The 17,622-nt window shown below is 43.2% G+C and overlaps 1 protein-coding gene across 3 annotated transcripts in view; it reads right to left on the reverse strand.

The window, feature by feature from the left end:
• MRE11 (MRE11 homolog, double strand break repair nuclease) overlaps window positions 1-17,622 on the reverse strand; it is a 38,568-nt gene that overhangs the window by 5,390 nt on the left and 15,556 nt on the right. For all 3 annotated transcript variants that reach the window (XM_048494225.1, XM_048494224.1, XM_048494226.1), the window contains 8 exons: window positions 17,158-17,284; window positions 15,966-16,066; window positions 14,362-14,535; window positions 13,667-13,729; window positions 12,176-12,386; window positions 10,566-10,649; window positions 4,180-4,238; window positions 3,300-3,367 (listed from right to left, as the gene is read on the reverse strand). In XM_048494225.1, the coding sequence (XP_048350182.1) occupies window positions 3,300-3,367; window positions 4,180-4,238; window positions 10,566-10,649; window positions 12,176-12,386; window positions 13,667-13,729; window positions 14,362-14,535; window positions 15,966-16,066; window positions 17,158-17,284 (887 nt within the window). The remainder of the gene's footprint in view (window positions 1-3,299; window positions 3,368-4,179; window positions 4,239-10,565; window positions 10,650-12,175; window positions 12,387-13,666; window positions 13,730-14,361; window positions 14,536-15,965; window positions 16,067-17,157; window positions 17,285-17,622) is intronic.

A 17,622-nucleotide genomic window follows, 5' to 3' on the forward strand; every position in this document is an offset into this window, starting at 1 on the left:
GCTTCATCAACGTCGCTGGTAAAATAAATATGAAACGAAGCTTCCGTTTAATCGTGTTTTGAAACCTGCATCCAACTTAAGCCAGACAAAGTTATTTCTGCACCAAACATCCTTTGGAAATCAGTTCTCTCTTGGCTGAAAAAAAATAGGATTTTTTTATTAACTGTAACTTCCAAATGCCCAGGCGAACTCTGGACAACAATTTCCCAAACAGCAGCCCAAACTGCGCAACCAACACACCCCCTTTGAACCAGGGAATTTTAAAAGCTGCATGGGATATAATGGGGTGGGGGCAGGGTCTTGGTACTAAAAAGGAAAAATGTCAACAATTCCACTGGGCACGCTGAGGCTTTTGGTCACACTTAAAAGCTCAGGGCTAGATTCTACCAGCTTTTCTGCTGGTGAAAAGAAAAATAAAGATATGCCCCCTGACAGGACATGCCAGGCATTATGAGTCCCAAGTCAACAAAATCCACATGAGATGGGGGAGGGGGGACAGCAGGGAGGAAGAAAATCGGGTGAGATGGAGGAAAAAAGGTGGGCGCGATCTCACCCCTTGGTCTGGGACTGCATTTTATCACAGACCAAGCTGGGTATTCACACAGCAATAAGAAAAATCAAAAGACAGGAAGACCAGGATTCAGCTACAGAGGATGGGTGACACCTGGCTTGACAACAGTACATGCGAAAGGGATCTGGGAGTCTTAGCAGACTACAAACTTGACTGCTGCACTAAAAGAACTGCAGACGTAGCAAAGTTTTTGGCAACAGCTTTATCAACAACTGCGCACTCCTGTTGATCACCTAACAACTTTTTATTGTTGTTATTGTTAGTCTGGTTGTTGTTTTATCCTATGCCTAATAAAGGGAATGAATGAATGAACAGCAGACCACAAACTGAACATGAGTCAGCAGTGTGATACAGAGGCCAAGAAAGCCGATGCGATTCTGGGCTGTATCAATAAGAGTACAGTCTAGATTGAGGGATGTAGTAGTACCTCTCTATGCTGCATGGGCTAGACCTCATCTGGAATATAATGTACCGTTCTGGACACAGCAATTGAAGAAGGATATTGACAAGTTGTAATGGGTCTAGAATAGGGCAACCAAAATGGTAAAAGGTCTGGAATCCAAGCCCTACAAGGGGAGACTTAGGGAGCTGGGTATGTTTCAGTTTGGTGAAGAGAAGGTTAAGAGGTGACATGATAGCCACGTTTCAATATTTGAAGGGATGTCATGTTGGTGAGGGAGCAAGCTTGTTTTCTGCTGCTCCAGAGACTAGGACCAGGAGGAATGGGTGAAGGAAAAGAGATTCCACCTAAACATCAGGAAAAAAAACTTCCTGACAGTAAGGGCTGTTCAGCAATGGAATTCACTTCCTTGGAGAGTTGTGGAGTCTCCTTCTTTGGAGGTTTTTAAAAAGAGGCTGGATGAACATGAGCCCCTTGGGGGAGGGCGGTATAAAAGTGGAACGAACGAACGAACGAACGAACGAACGAACGAACGAACAAATAAATAAATAAATAAATAAATAAATAAATAAATAAATGTATGTGTCGGGAGTGCCTTGATTGTGTGTTCCTGCATTGCAGGAGTTTGGACTTGATGGCCCTTGGGGTCTCTTCAGACTCTATATGATTCTATGGAAAGGTGCACTTCCACTGGGGATTGATGCACCCACAACCCACTACACAAAACATGCACCCTCACCCCAATGTTCCCACACAGCCACTTGGTCAAAGCAGGCCCTTTACACTACCAGCTTAGACAGTAGCTTGGAAAAGAAGGGTTTACAAATAGTTTGGCAAACCACATGAAAGCAGGGTGTGTGTTTTTTTTCAAATATGCTGAACATATTTAGTTTTCTAATCCTAATTCTCATTCCTGCAGCTGCCAGACACTTGTAGACTGTCAATACAGTATTCACAGTCAAAACAAAGGCCTCTGGGTGACACCGAGGAATGGAAAGTTTCTATGTTCTTCACAATGTGAGAATCACCAAAGCCAGAAGCTGAAGTCGCAAGAAGCTGGCTTGGTCTGAATCCATCCCAAAGGGAGGAGCTGACCCTGGGAAACCATGATCTTGTAACGGGCGCTGGGAGAGGGTGCTTAATCTTTTCTCCATCGATTCAATCTCTGCTGCAAATCCTCTCCCTGGTGCAGTTTTTAGTACTTCAGTTCCAAAAGTGGGGAAAAAAACATCCATGGAGGAGGTATTAATAAAACTGCCAGGATTGTCATGCCCTTATATAAAGCCGTGGTGCGACCGCACTTGGAGTACTGTGTTCAGTTCTGGTCGCCACATCTCAAAAAGGATATCAAAGAGATAGAAAAAGTGCAGAGAAGGGCAACAAGGATGATTGAAGGATTAGAGCACCTTCCTTATGAGGAGAAGCTGCAGCGTTTGGGGCTCTTTAGTTTGGAGAGGAGACGTCTGAGGGGAGATATGATTGAAGTCTGTAAAATTATGCATGGGGTAGAAAATGTTGACAGAGAGAAATGTTTCTCTCTTTCTCACAATATTAGAACCAGGGGGCATTCATTGAAAATGCTGGGGGGAAGAATTAGGACTAATAAAAGGAAACATTTCTTCACACAACTTGTGATTGGGGTTTGGAATATGCTGCCACAGGAAGTGGTGATGGCCACTAACCTGGATAGCTTTAAAAAGGGCTTGGACAGATTTATGGAGGAGAATTCGATCTATGGCTACCAATCTTGATCCTCCTTGATCTGAGAATTCAAATGCCTTAGCAGACCAGGTGCTCAGGAGCAGGAGCAGCAGAAGGCCATTGCTTTCACCTCCTGCACGTGAGCTCCCAAAGGCACCTGGTGGGCCACTGCGAGTAGCAGAGAGCTGGACTAGATGGACTCTGGTCTGATCCAGCAGGCTAGTTCTTATGTTCTTATTAGAAAGCAAGAATCTGACCTCAGAAGATACCAGTTTGCAGAGACACCACCATTTCACATTCATACCACAGACTTTTCCCCCACAAGTCAAGGATGCTGCTCATGTCTGTTCTTAAAGTACAAGCACAGATCTAAGCAAGGTTAATGCTTCACTAATGGTCCCTCTAAGCATTCCCCAGTGCTGGGCAGAAGTCCAAAAACACGCCCTGGAATGGAGTCACCCAGGAGAGCTCCCCCTGCTGGACAACCCGTCATCTGAGTGGTACCAATACGGTGGCTGCTCATGCATGCAGCTTACAGGGAACGTTGTGCCTCACGATTCCTCACATTTAGTCTCAGGAACTGCCCCTCAATACAACCCAAAAGACCTTGGAAATGAGGACATTCACCTTTGATTTGCTGAGGAAGACGGAGTAAAGGATACTTCTTCCAAATCGGAATCATTATCTTCAATTGCCTGGAAAGGGCAGAGAGGAACAGCAGCATTAAAATCAATCAACTCCTGATTTTGATATACTTCAGAGATTCTTAACCTTTAATGCGCTACCACAGACAAGTGCAGATCATCATCAAATACATCCCTCCTCCAAGACATTAAGTTAAAAAACAGGACCCTGAAGTGGTGCGCTTGACACAAAGCAACTTTACTGATAACGGCTCATAATAGGGAAAGAGGTTCTAAAAAAAAAGGCAATTTTTATTTCAGTCTGATTGGCAATTTGGAGAGAACCTGGAGGCATTCCTGCTTTGATTCACGTCTGCTGTGCGTGTTTTTGAAGCACCTGGGGAAGAAATCAGAGATCTGACATTTCATCCTCAGGACAAGGTAAGCATTATTTCAAAATCATACAAAACAAAAAACTCCCCAACTCTCCTGTACCAGCTGTCCAAAACTCACTGAAAGCGGGAAGAAGGGGCTACTTAAAATCCCCCCCATTTTCCCTGAAAAGTTCTAAATGTCTTCCAAAAAGTAGCAGACTGCCCCATCGGAATATGGTCACAAATACCAAAACGTGGTTGAAGTTTCTTTAGTGTTACCATTGCTCAGCTTGTATTTCCTGTCTCTATGGTCTCTTGCTCTGCTACCCGTGGTCCTACCATTGACCCTGGTGGAACGGCAAGTCTGCCCGCCTTCTTCCTGTCACATGATTCTGATGCCACATGACTCCCTGTCACAATCTCACAACTCGGGAAGGCACGCGTTTGGCAATGCTGGAGACCCCTGCAATAAAGTATCTGCAGTGTTCTAGATTATTACCTGCTACCTACCTCTGAATAACTCTTGGAAGGAATGTTCCGGGAGGGCTGCTGCCTTGACGATTTGAAAGCTAGAACCAATCAGAGCAGGAAAAATCCGTGAAGACAGTCCTCTGCTACGAATTAAGCTCTGCTGCACAATTTACAATGGGGTTACAGTTTAAAAAAATAACTAGTGGAGAGGTTTGCAATGTCCAACAAGCTAGTAAGCCCACAGTAAAGAACAAGAAGTACAAAAGCCATTAGTGCAAAACAGAAAGGCTATGGGTTGCCTTCAGACAGCAAATTCAAACTGCAGTTAGATTAAAATGAGCATAAACTCCACCTGTCATACATTCAAATCCCTTATTTCACAAGAGGATGGGAAAGGAACGAGGCCACAGCCTACTGACTACTGTCTACTGACAAGCCAGGTTTGTGCAAATCTTAATTTACCTATGTTTATGAATAAAGTCTGACCTCAGCCACAGTTTTCAAAGTCAAAAGACAGGACTTTGATTCCTCACAACTGCAAGTCGCAAACCCACCTAAAAATGCATATTCTGTTAGTACTTGTGTGCGTATTAAAGGGTAGAGAGATTTCGCTGACCGGTTAAGTATGGCACGGAGCAATTTGAAAGGGAATAATGAAACGCATAATGTGTCGTCGAAGGAAAAGCGGACGGAAAGAAACTCCACGGTGAAATTATGGACACTTGACTGTTGCAGAGATTATTCTGAACAGGATACAAAGGCTCCTGTTTTATTTACAACTACTGTTGTAGACTTCAAGGCTGTGGAGGGAGAACTATAATTTAGAAGAAAAAATACGCCCTAAATGAGACACTGTGGATATTTAGGAGCTTTCACAGGAGAACTGTTATCACCAGATAATAGAACCCACCTGATGTGCTGACATCAGAAACTAACAAAAAGCATTAAAAATACGAAGAAACAAGATTTAACAAAGAGTCCACAGATTATAGCAATTAATGGGGGGGAAACGGATGCATTTACAAGACACCTGGACAATAAACAGAACAAGAACTGGGAAGGGGGATGTTTGCATGTCAGACTTTACCAGTTTCATTTTTATGTGGTTTACTTTAGCTTTCCTGGTAACAGCCTTGAAATATTTGACCATCAAAAGGCACCAAAATTTATTCAGAGTTCTAAGTCGGCATTCCAGAGAAGGCGAAGCTCAACAGCGGAGGGACAGAAAAGGTCAAAAGAGAAAATGAAGATGGGGGGGGGGGGGGAGGACGACAAAGATGAGGGAAGGGGCAGAGGCTGCCAGGGGGAGAAAAAGAAAATGGCAGATGGTAGGAGTGATAAGAAAGGGGAAATGTGGGTATTGCCAGGGGTAGGCAGAGAGGAAAAGCAAAAGGAAGGGAGGGACACATGAGATTCCCCCCCCCCCCAAATACCCTGCAAGGTCCCCCACTTGTTGTCTTCTATGTTCCTACTCTCCTCAGCTCTCCATACTTCATTTTAGGGCCTGGCATCACCAATGCATTCAGCCATTCCCGTGCAACATTTCTAGATGCTATGAAAACTGAAACGAAAAAGCACCACTGCCCCTTTAAATCCTAGTTCAGGAAGCAGCTCTTCCAACTTCAGTGAGTCTTTTTAATCTTTAGCTAAATAGTTTTTTTAAAACGCCATCTATTTGTTCTCAGCCTTCACTCAGCTGCATGATTTTTTACACGCCAGGAGAAGGGCTGCGAAGATGCCGTGGTCAGGGTGAAAATTATTCAGCGCCCCCACGAGAGCGATTCTTCGTTCTGAACAAAATTATTCTTTTCTTCCCCTTTCTAAGCTAAAACTCAAAGGCAGGCCTATTTGCAAATCAAGAAATAATTATGTCTGGATCCAAAATGGTGGCTGCGCTTAAGTGTATAAGGTGCACGTGCTTCGCTTTGGCAAAACCATCTCCTCCTTTGTGACACTGAACCCAAAGCTTTGAACAAGAGCCAAACAGCGGCAGCTTTTTAGCTGGTCAGGATTTTTACGATGCTCAACACTGTACTCGACTTGACAATCTAATTAAGACGCATGGGTTCAAGTGAGCTGCTGGCCAGCTCTGGCCTTGCATGGGAGCCTTCAAAGTAGTTGAAAAGATGTTAAATAGGGGAGTGGAGAACTACACAATTCCAGCTGCTTCCATCAGGATGCGAAATGGCTTGGCTTGTCAGTCACTATTCATGCTTTCCCAAGATAGTCAGTCCTGAAGATTTCATGCTTTGGGGATCAATGACTGAAGAGTGACCCCGACCCTGTTTGGCAAAATCAACTGCCATTTTGAGCATTTCTTTAATGTATATACCTTACAGATTTCAATGCATCAACTTACAAATATGTGCACTTAGGGGAGGGACAAACCTCAATAAAGTGTAGGGAAGAAGAGCTGAAGAAGAGAAGAGTTTGGATTTATATCCCCCGTTCTCTCCTGTAAGGAGACTCAAAGGGGCTTTCAATCTCCTTTTCTCCTTCCCACAACAAATACCCTATGAGGTGGGTGGGGCTGAGAGAGCTCTGAAGAACTGTGACTAGCCCAAGGTCACCTAGGTGGGAATGTGTTGGGAGTACACAAGTTAATCTGGTTCACCAGATAAGTGTCCACAGCTCAAGTGACAGAGTAGGGAATCAAACCCGGTTCTCCAGATTAGGCTGCACCTGCTCTTAAACACTACACCACGCTGGCTCACTTTGGGCCAGGAAAGGGCAGGATATTTTGTCAAATAAAACAAAATAGAACTAATAAAACAAGCTTTTCTTCCACCACAGAACTATACCGTTTAACATAAAACACTCCGTTCAGATTCAAAGGCAACGAAAATTAAAAACCGTGTCAAGGTTGCAGACAACAATCAGCCATGCTAAAGTGACAGACCACAATCAGCCCAGCTAATAAACACAGACTTTGTCCCCGACAACATGATTATTGAATGCCACACTGTGCAATATCAGCTTCCCGCTGTGCTCCTTCCGTATCTCTGCCTCTGCGGTAGTCTAACCTCAATCACAATGATCGTTACTACCGGCAAAGGAAGAACAATTAGAGCTGCTAATGAAGTCGCTGCAAACACTGTTTTTTATGTTATACAAAACAGCGACGCACAAACACATTTCTGTGTGACAGCAGCTGAACGCTCAAGGAGCAGCAGTCGCAATAATGCCTTTCTTGTGTGGGGACAGACTGTAACCACATGAAGTAATTAAAACCAGTGATGCAAAAACTGGTTTTTACCTTATGAGACATGTAAGATGAATTGGAAGTTATGGGTAGAATATATTAAGACAGACAAAGATATACATGTTTTACTAACAGAATATTGAAATGTTAGGTGTTGGAATTCAAATCTAGAATTCACAAACACAATAGAATAGATATTAAAGAGACAATTTTAAAGATGTATGTAAGATGAACTGGAAGTTTTTGGGTAGAATATATTAAGAAAGACAAAGATATACATGTTTTACTAACAGAATATTGAAATGTTAGGTGTTGGAATTCAAATCTAGAATTCACAAACACAATAGAATAGATATTAAAGAGACAATTTTAAAGATGTATGTAAGATGAACTGGAAGTTATGGGTAGAATATATTAAGACAGACAAAGATATACATGTTTTACTAACAGAATATTGAAATGTTAGGTGTTGGAATTCAAATCTAGAATTCACAAACACAATAGAATAGATATTAAAGAGACAATTTTAAAGATGTATGTAAGATGAACTGGAAGTTTTTGGGTAGAATATATTAAGAAAGACAAAGATATACATGTTTTACTGATAAAATATTGAAATGTTAGGTGACGGAAGACTGTCCAATTTAGAATTCACAAACAGAATAGAATAGATGTTAAAGAGACAATTTTAAAGTGACATGTAAGTTGAACTGGAAGTTATGGGTAGAATATATTAACAAAGAATATATTAACATTGTCAAATTCAGAATTTACCAAAGAATAGATATTAAAGAGACAATTTTAAAGAGACAATATTGAGTTAATAATAGTAACGTTAGAAATAAATGTATTAAATCATCAGCTAATATTATATTGTTAGATATGAAATTTTATATAGATATGATAAATTATCGTGATGCAGATGAATGTTGTGGGATTTATGTATATAACTTGAAAAATTCCCAGTAAAAACAAAAAAATATAAAATAAATTTTAAAAATCCTGCAGACATGTCAGGAAAAATGTTAAAAACAAAAAAACAGTGATGCAAAATTAATTTCAAAGGATTTTAAAAAGGAAAAATTAGGTAAAATTGTTTTAGCCATAGCATTAGACAGTTAACTGTCCTTAAAAAGGTGAGATAAAACATAAAAATCCTGTGATGCGAATATGCCCACAGGAGCGGCACACGGCTGCCTTAGCCACAGTGGGGGCAGTCCTGGGGTGTACCCAAGCGCCACCTTATGCTGACAGCAACTGCTTTAGACTTAAGCCACCAAAAAGGTGACATGAGTCTATACTGCAAACAAACAATAGAAATTAATTACAGTTTCAAACAGACGGTGTAATATATATAGACGCATAAATATGTAGAAATATATGAGGATGAAATTGTACATTACACCGTCTATTTGAAACTGTAATGAATTTCTATGTTTGAAGAAACTCTGATTTATGGCAAAATGAGGAAAGAGAAAATTATACAGCCATTCAGAATGTAACGCCAGCTCTGCAGAGAGGAAAAACTCTGATTTATGGCGAAATGATGATTACTGCACAAAAAGAAATACTTTCTACATACAAGATAAGATCCAACTGATTTATTTGCTTCTCTTGAGGAAGATTCTACGAAAATGGTCTTGAATGCGTTAGACGTTTGAAATGTGAAAATTGAGCTATTAATATTTTGGACTTTATGAGAAAAGGCGTGAATGATTTTGGGCTATATAACTTTTCTATTTTGAAAAATTGAGGTGTGAATTATTAACACTTTGGACTTCTTAAAAGTTGGATTCTATAATTATTGGACTGTTCATAATTGAGTTATATAATACTGTGAACTTGATATAATTGGTACAAAATACATTCTTCTGTGTTTGCCAGAACCTGTGTGTGGTGCGTGTTCCAGACATGAGTCTATACAGCCCCATAGAGGCTTCGCAGCAGCAGGAAGGTTTACAGGAGCAGCAGTGGCGTAGGAGGTTAAGAGCTCGTGTAGCTAATCTGGAGGAACCGGGTTTGATTCCCCGCTCTGCGGCCTGACCTGTGGAGGCTTATCTGGGGAATTCAGATTAGCCTGTACACTCCCACACACGCCAGCTGGGTGACCTTGGGCTAGTCACAGCTTCTCGGAGCTCTCTCAGCCCCACCTACCTCACAGGGTGTTTGTTGTGAGGGGGGAAGGGCAAGGAGATTGTAAGCCCCTTTGAGTCTCCTGCAGGAGAGAAAGGGAGGATATAAATCCAAACTCTTCTTCTTCAAGCCTCCGCACACCACCGAGAAGTCTCCCTGGAAGCAGCAGGGCTCTTTAAAATTGTCACTTGACCATTTGGGTGGGGCTGCCTATTCCCTTAGGGTGGCACATTCCCTCAGCTATTCCCTCAGCTAGCCCCATCGTCTTTCCAGACATACTTTAGGGTCGGAGAAACATTCAACTTCCTTCCTGCCCAAGCTTGCCATGCCAAATGGATCGCAAAACTCTGAGGAACACCAATTTTGTGGGGAGCCGTATCTTGCTCTTATGCCAGTCTTGCCCCCACCCCCCCGCCTTTGTGGAACCTCTTAGCAGGAAAAGGGGTCTGACTGCTTACACGAAGCAATCTTAAATACCAGTTTGTCACTGTGATAGGCACTGGGATCGAGCCTCCAACCTCCTCCAATGGCTCCTTTTTCTTGAATACTGGTGCTCAATCCACCCATTGGTTTGACTCCAAAGGATGCTGGAGCAGAATCTTCTGCTCACCTGATCACTTCTCCCAGGAATCCACCTGGAGGTGTGAGGGAAACTGTTCACAGGTCGTTCTGCTGGTTGGGTAGGTTACCGTAATTCTCGAAGCCTGGGACACATGCCTCAATCTTTCTGGAATTTTATATCCACTAGCGCAGGGGTCTTCAAACTATGGCCCTCCAGATGTTCATAGACTACCATTCCCATCAGCCCCTGCCAGCATGGCCAAGTGACAGGGCTGATGGGAATTGTAGTTCATGAGCATTTGGGGGGCATAGTTTGAAGACCCCTGCACTAGCGCTTTGAGCCTTCCTGCTAGCTAGCACCAACTCAGAGTTTTAGCACACAGGCAAACCGTTTCACCTTGGTCAGAGGAAAACGTGATTTTAGGGAGGGGTGCCCGCCCTTTCGCTATAGAGGTACCACGCAAAAGCACAGTCATTTCAAACAGGCACACAAATGCTACACACGGATGCATTTGCATTTTAGACATACCGTCCAAGATAGACATGTTCTTCGTAGAAGTGGGTCCAGGATTGTAGGTTCTACTGCCACGTGTCTGATCTTGACCTGTACTCCCTATATGAAAAGAAAAACAGTCATTTACATTTCCTCCATTCTCTATCAACTAGGGAGCTTGTTTGGTTTGTGGCGGATGCTCATCTTTGACAAAATTTACCCAGCCTGAAATCCTCATTCAGCCAAGAAGCTCCCAGAGGCCCCTTCTTTATAACAAGTTGCAGTCGGGATAAAGGAACCCATTTTCGTTTTCATGTTCACATGCATCCGTGCAGACAGTGATTAGAGCCCACGGAAACAATCTGGGCTGCTGTCATGCCTTTGTACGGGGATGCGTCTATTTTTTTTAAAATTACTTCCCACTCATGCTTAGCTACGCAGGCATGCACAAATGAAGCCCCGCTGCCATACAGATGTCCCACAATATGACCACCTGCACCTGCGTAGCTACAAAGATGCAAGCCTCAAAAACTTTAAAAAGGGAAAGGGGAAGTTAATTTTTAAAAAAATTAAAAGGGGAAAGGCAAATAAAGTGCCTCCTGCCTGGTCGTTTGCTCGCTTGTGGCTGCAACCAGCGATTTTTTTAAAAGACTCACTTGTTTAGCAATTTTCAAAAAACCTGGGTTGGGGAAAATAACATGGGACAGACTTATTTTGGGGGAGGGATCTGTGCGAAGTCCCCCACAAACAGGTTTTTTAGTATCCTACACACATGTTTATTGACCTGTGCGGAACAGGCTAAAGCAGGGGTCTGCAACCTGTGGCTCTCCAGATTTTCATGGACTATAATTCCCATCAGCCCCTGCCACCATGGCCAGGTTGCAGACCCCTGGGCTAGAGTGACTCTGAGTCACAGTGGCTTACCCTGATCTGCATTATGGCCACTAACCTGGATAGATTTAAAAGGGGCTTGGACAGATTTATGGAGGAGAAGTCGATCTATGGCTGCCAATCTTGATCCTCCTTGATCTGAGATTGCAAATGCCTTAGCAGACCAGATGCTCGGAAGAAACAGCAGCAGAAGGCTATTGCTTTCATCATTGCTTTCACCTCCTGCATGTGAGCTCCCAAAGGCAGCTGGTGGGCCACTGCGAGAAGCAGAGAGCTGGACTAGATGGCTCTGGTCTGATCCAGCAGGCTCTTTCTTATGTTCTTAGAGTGGCAGCCCTAAGAGCTCCTTGACAATACAAAAAGCTACAGTATTGCCTCTTGGATTGAAAGGTAGGTCAACTGTTCTGATGATGGGGGTGAGACACAAGAGCCAAGCCAAAGAGAAAGAGTCAATGAGGTCCTAAGCAACCATTCACCAACTACAGCTCAATCATTATCACTATCAACCCTGACAAGAGACACTGGGCGTAGACTGTAAGGTGCACAAACTATGATAAACAGAAGATGCCCCTGGAAATATCTCCAAGTCAGCAAAAAGTGTGATTCCAACCCCTGTTTTGCCCTACATGGGTCACATATGTACTCATTGCTTGAGGAAAAGTAAAAGATCTCTGAAGCCTCAAGGCAACTCTTCAAATGGATGCAATAAGAGACGGCACCATTAACAAATGCAATGCAAATGCAAAGCTAGTGACCTCCTCTTCCTCGTCGGGGTGCTCCTCTGGCTGGTGGGTTCTGCCCTCTTCCGCCTCTTGCCCGACCTCTGCCTCTGCCTCTTCCCCTGCCAGGTGCCAAAGGAAGATCCTCATCTGACTCCTCATTGGCTACTTCCATGAGGTCATCGTCACTCATGACAGAATCCAGCACGGTTCCCTGAGATCTCTGGGACTTGGCCCTGTTGATAGCCTGAGAGAAAGGAAAAGGCCTGTTTCAAGCACACAGGAATGGTTCCGTTGGATCAGAAATCAAGTTCCGTTACCTCTCAGCCTCCAAAAATGCCCATCCAGACATTAACAAGGAATGAAAATTAAATTTATTCATGACTAAAAGAAAGATGAGGAGAGAAAGAACAATGAACGAGAAAGAAATGGAAGTCTGGACATTCAATCTGGAACCGATAGAACGTGTTCAATATTTTTCTGACAGAAACTGGAGTTAATCCATGAGCGTTGTGAGATTGTGAAGAGTCACATCCTACAGTATCACTGCTCTAGGCACACACAGTGTGGGAAAGGGTTCTAACAACATAACAACCATTCTGAGAGAGATCCAGCTATAAGGCACAAAAGATGCACAACACAGTATATTCAGAATACGCTGTGGAACACTGGTGTTCCTATATATTTAACTCACATCTCAATGGTTGCCTACGCAAGCATCCACCCTCTTAACGGTAGCATTTCTAACGCATTATTTATGACCGCACAAAGCAACGTAATAGCAATTTCTCTCTTCTCTTGCAGATAAATATGCCTGCCCGACCAATTCTTCTGTTTTCCTTCCAAATTTTCAGCTGAAAGAACTAACTGTCATGATGGGGCCTTTGGGGGGTGGGGGGGGGGGATTAGCTTTTGCAGGTGCAGTGTTATCATTTCTGACTGTGGCCTTGGAGTTCTGTGGCTGGGAAGAGACTCCAGGCCAGACAATGTGAACTGTTTGCTTCTCATGTTGGGTTGGGGATCTTCCACTCATACCAGTGTTTCCCAACCTTTTCGAGGTCAGGGTACCCTTGACCTCACTCTTCATATCTCACGGTACCCCTGCCGCCACCCTCCACCTTCCCCCCCCCCATTGCCCCTGCTTGCCACACCCCCCACCTTCCCCTCCCAGGGTGAAGGGAAGCACTGGGGGTGGGGGGGGGCGTGGCTGGGGTGCCGTGGCAGGCCCTGCCCCATGGGCCTTGTGGCAGGCCCTGCCCCATGGGCCAGCTCCATGTCCTTGCTGGCGCCGGTGGGAGACACCACAAAAATGAGGGGGGTGGGCGTTAGTGTTGCCGCGGTACCCCTGGGACATGCTCACGGCACCCCAGGGTACCACGGTACCCTGGTTGAGAATGGCTGACTCATACTATCAAGAGTCTGGTGCGCTTTTTGCCAGAACTCTCTTTCTATGTTCCTGACATGTCTTCAGCAAAAGCCTTGAACCAATTAAGTGAATTATCGTCTAAACGGGGCATCTGACACTACCTCACGGACTTCCTCGTCTTCCTCTTCGGCATTCTTCTTTCTTGTCTCTCTGAACAGCCGCACCTGCAAGAAACCAGCATTAAAAGATAACTATGAAAGTGAGGCAGAGTTTTAAAAATAAAGGCCCTAACCCCATGGTGGCGAACCTTTGGCACTCCAGATGTTATGGACTACAATTCCCATCAGCCCCTGCCAGCATGGCCAGTCCATAACATCTGGAGTGCCAAAGGTCCGCCACCACTGCCCTAACCTATGTGCCACCCACCCTATTTATTTCCGCTTTCTAGAACTGTCATCATTTAGTGTCTGATTTTCTACCAGACAGAAAACACGAGTGCAACGGCAGCATTTACAAACAAAATCTAGTAGACGTGGTTAGTTATTCTGGCCCACAAACAGAAAAAAGGCCCGGAGAAAAGACTATACAGAAACGTTCCACAAGTTTTCTATATGGAACTTGTAGCAAAGCATGAGAAAGACTTTTTCAGTTCACAGCACAGTATAATACAGAACAGTCGGCCTTGTCCCTGCTGGGTATATTTGTTTAATTATGGGTATCTTTTCATTGTATTGATATTTAGTAACTTTTCTTTTAAGTCTTCTATATGACATGGTAACAATAATGATCTCCTATCCCATCTTTCATCTCAATGATTGTACCTACTTCAATTGAGAGGAAGTTCAACCCTACGAACCTCTTCATCAATGTTCGCTTCTTCTGTATCTATATGTCGTTCCTTCAGAAATCGCTGGGTTTTTTCTAGCTGGAACTTCACCAGTTCCTCTATTGCATCTTTTTCCTCCTTGTCCACAAACTCCTGCACCGCTTCTCCCATGCCTTTTTCAGTCAGGAGAGAGAGCTGCATCTTCTGGAAGAGTACAAATGAAGGATTTTTACAAACTCGTACTTATTTCAAAGTATTTATTCCTGTGACCTAATATTCCCTTTACCCTCAGAGGAGAAAAACAGAAAAACCATTTAATGCCATCACTTCTTTCTTTCTTTCTTTCTTTCTTTCTTTCTTTCTTTCTTTCTTTCTTTGCTAACGGTTTTGATTCTTCCACAGTGGTTTAAAAAAACCCGCATTCCATAGCCAATGGGCCTGCCTTAGATGCTAATGTCTCTGCTGTTTCTGACCCAGCAAGCAAACGCGGAGGGCCTTGAGACATCACAGTAGATGGAACTTACACAGCAATTTACACAGCTTTTCTCTGTGCCTGCACTGCTCTCCGCATCCTCTTGTGAGCGAACCTTGACTGGAAACAAACTTCCAGCTTTCATGCAGTGCTAATTTGGAGTCATGTCCAAAAATGCAGGCACAGCAGCAAATTAGAATTTACTCATCACCGTCTTGAAGGGGTGTCATGTTGGTGAGAGAGCAAGTCTGCTTTCTGCTGCTCCAGAGACTAGGACCAGGAGTAATGGGTTCAAGGGGAAGGAAAAGAGATTCCAACTAAACATCAGGAAAAACTTCCTGACAGTAAGGGCTGTTCGACAGTGGAATGCACTCCGTCGGAGTGTGGTGGAGTCTCCACCTTTGGAGGTTTTTAAAGAGAGGCTGGAAGGCCATCTGACAGGAGGGCTTTGATTGTGTGTTCCTGCCTTGCAAGGGGTTGGACTTGATGACCCTTGGGGTCTCTCCCAACTCTATGATTCTTAAACGAACCCAGAAGGGTGAACTCTGCTTTGGGTGGCAGAATCCCAGATGATGTGGGTGGCTGCAGAGAACAGTTCCAGTTTGCCAAAGGGTGCACATTTGTACACCGTGTCCAGTTGGAGTCTGATCAAACCAGGAAGCTTTCTATCACATTCCAGGACAAGACAAGAAGGAAAAAAGGAAGGAGGGAAGTATAGAAGCTCTGCAACAAGCTGCGTTCGTGCCCAACTGCAGTTTAACTGAAGATCGATATGATGTCTCCTTGCAGCCACATCTGGATGGAACTTCTCTCGGATCCTGATCTGAGATTGCAAATGCCTTAACAGTCCAGGTGCTCGGGAGCAACAGCCGCAGAAGGCCATTGCTTTCACCTCCTGCATGTTAGCTCCCAAAGGCACCTGGTGGGCCACTGCGAGTAGCAGAGAGCTGGACTAGATGGACTCTGGTCTGATCCAGCTGGCTTGTTCTTATGTTCTTATGTTCTTATCCGTTTCAAATTTTCAGTAATAAAAATCTGAAGAGCAGAAGACTTTGAAGAACAGAAAGGCATTTTAGTTGAGCTAGAACTGACCTTCAAATGCTACCACCAACAGCACAATTTAAGTTGTACTTGAAATTCTAAAAAAAAAAAATAGGTTCACCTTCTCTGCCGTCTGGAAGTACTGCTTCACAAGATCCTCCACTCTCAAAGTTGCTCCTTCCGATGCAGGTTTGTGAACAAACGTTCCAAAGTTAATCTCCTCTGTTAGAAGAAAAAAAAATTGTACCCATTTTAAGAAAACGTTCGTTACTTTAAAAGCCTACATGGCCCCAAATGACTAAACGATAACGCTTGGGACAAAACAATTCAAAAAGTGGGGGAAATCTTGCAGGAAAAAATGTGAGAATTCCTCTCAGGTTAAAATATGTATATTTTCCAGTGCACAAACTTTCTCACCCATCTCTGGCAAGCATAGTTTCTCTGCCCTTGTATTTAGCTCCACAGAACGTGCCTGGTTTCTGTGAGGACAGTCAGAGAACAAGTTTATGCTTCTAAGGGATACTCTGCAAATGAAGTAGTCAACATTGTTCCCGACCGATTTGCAACCATGTGTCTGCTGCAAATCCATTGCACTGACTGGAATAAATGACTATTTTTATTTTTTAATTTATATTTCAAATTTATATCCCGCCCTATCCCCGCAGGGCTCAGGACGGGTCATAAAACAGGTACAGCCTTCAAAACCAAGGAAATAGAGTAATTTAGCTTCCAAAATGCATTCCTAACGCCATTCAGAAATTCTTCAGAAAAGTGCAATTTAATAGCACAACAGTCATTTTCTATCACTTCTGCTTCCCCCTCCCTTAGGTCCATTCATCTCGAGCCCCAACAATAGTGCCCCCACCGTGCACAGCAATTTTTATGTAGCTTCAAAGACAAAAGGACTTAAAGACATCTGATTGGCTCTGCCAGGGTCTCTAAAGAGGCCACAACTAAAGACAAGAACATGCAGCACTCTAACAACGTTCTCTGCCTATTGAAACACTGGAAAACAGGATGTTAGGAAGAGCTCAGGGCAGCTGGGAAACCAAACATGAGATGAATTAACTCAATCAAGGGAGTCACAGCCCTCCCTTCACAAGATCTGAGCAAGGCTGTTGACAAAGGAGCATTCTGGAGGTCATAAATTAATTCAGTCACCACTAGTCTGAAGTGACTTGATGGAATTTAACACACATGCATATAATTAGTATATTTTATCCTCCGCTAGAAATAATTATTTTCTTTTTCTTAAAAAAAGAACTTAGAGATATACAAACTTTTCTACACATTTTAAAGGATTTTTTTTTTACCGTTTTTCTCTTTTTGCTCCCGATGTCTGAAAAAATGTATAACATCTTTTGGATTAGCTACCCTATCCATGTATTTCTGGCTGAAACGGATGATGCTGAACGGTTCGAAGCCTCCGCTGTAATCCACCTTCGAAGGAAAACGACATCGACAATTGAGTAGGAATTGGCGATTCTCATGTATAATACAAAAGCCATTCATGTAACTTATCGCATTTGGGCAGCCTTGAGCTAATCACAGGACATTTTAAAAAATGTCCAGTGATCACCACTCTGCATCCCATTTTTGGGATAAAAGCAAGTTAAAACTATCTTAACACGCAAATCCATTAAAAAAATTTTTTTAAATTCAAAGCTTTATTGAAAAATTTAAGAAAATACATGAATTGATATACATTAATATTACATAAAATGAAAAAAAATCTTATTCAGAAAGGATTTAACAAACATATATAAGTAACATTTCAT

The sequence above is a fragment of the Sphaerodactylus townsendi genome, linkage group LG04, assembly GCF_021028975.2.
Source record: "Sphaerodactylus townsendi isolate TG3544 linkage group LG04, MPM_Stown_v2.3, whole genome shotgun sequence".
NCBI classification, from domain to species: domain Eukaryota; kingdom Metazoa; phylum Chordata; class Lepidosauria; order Squamata; family Sphaerodactylidae; genus Sphaerodactylus; species Sphaerodactylus townsendi.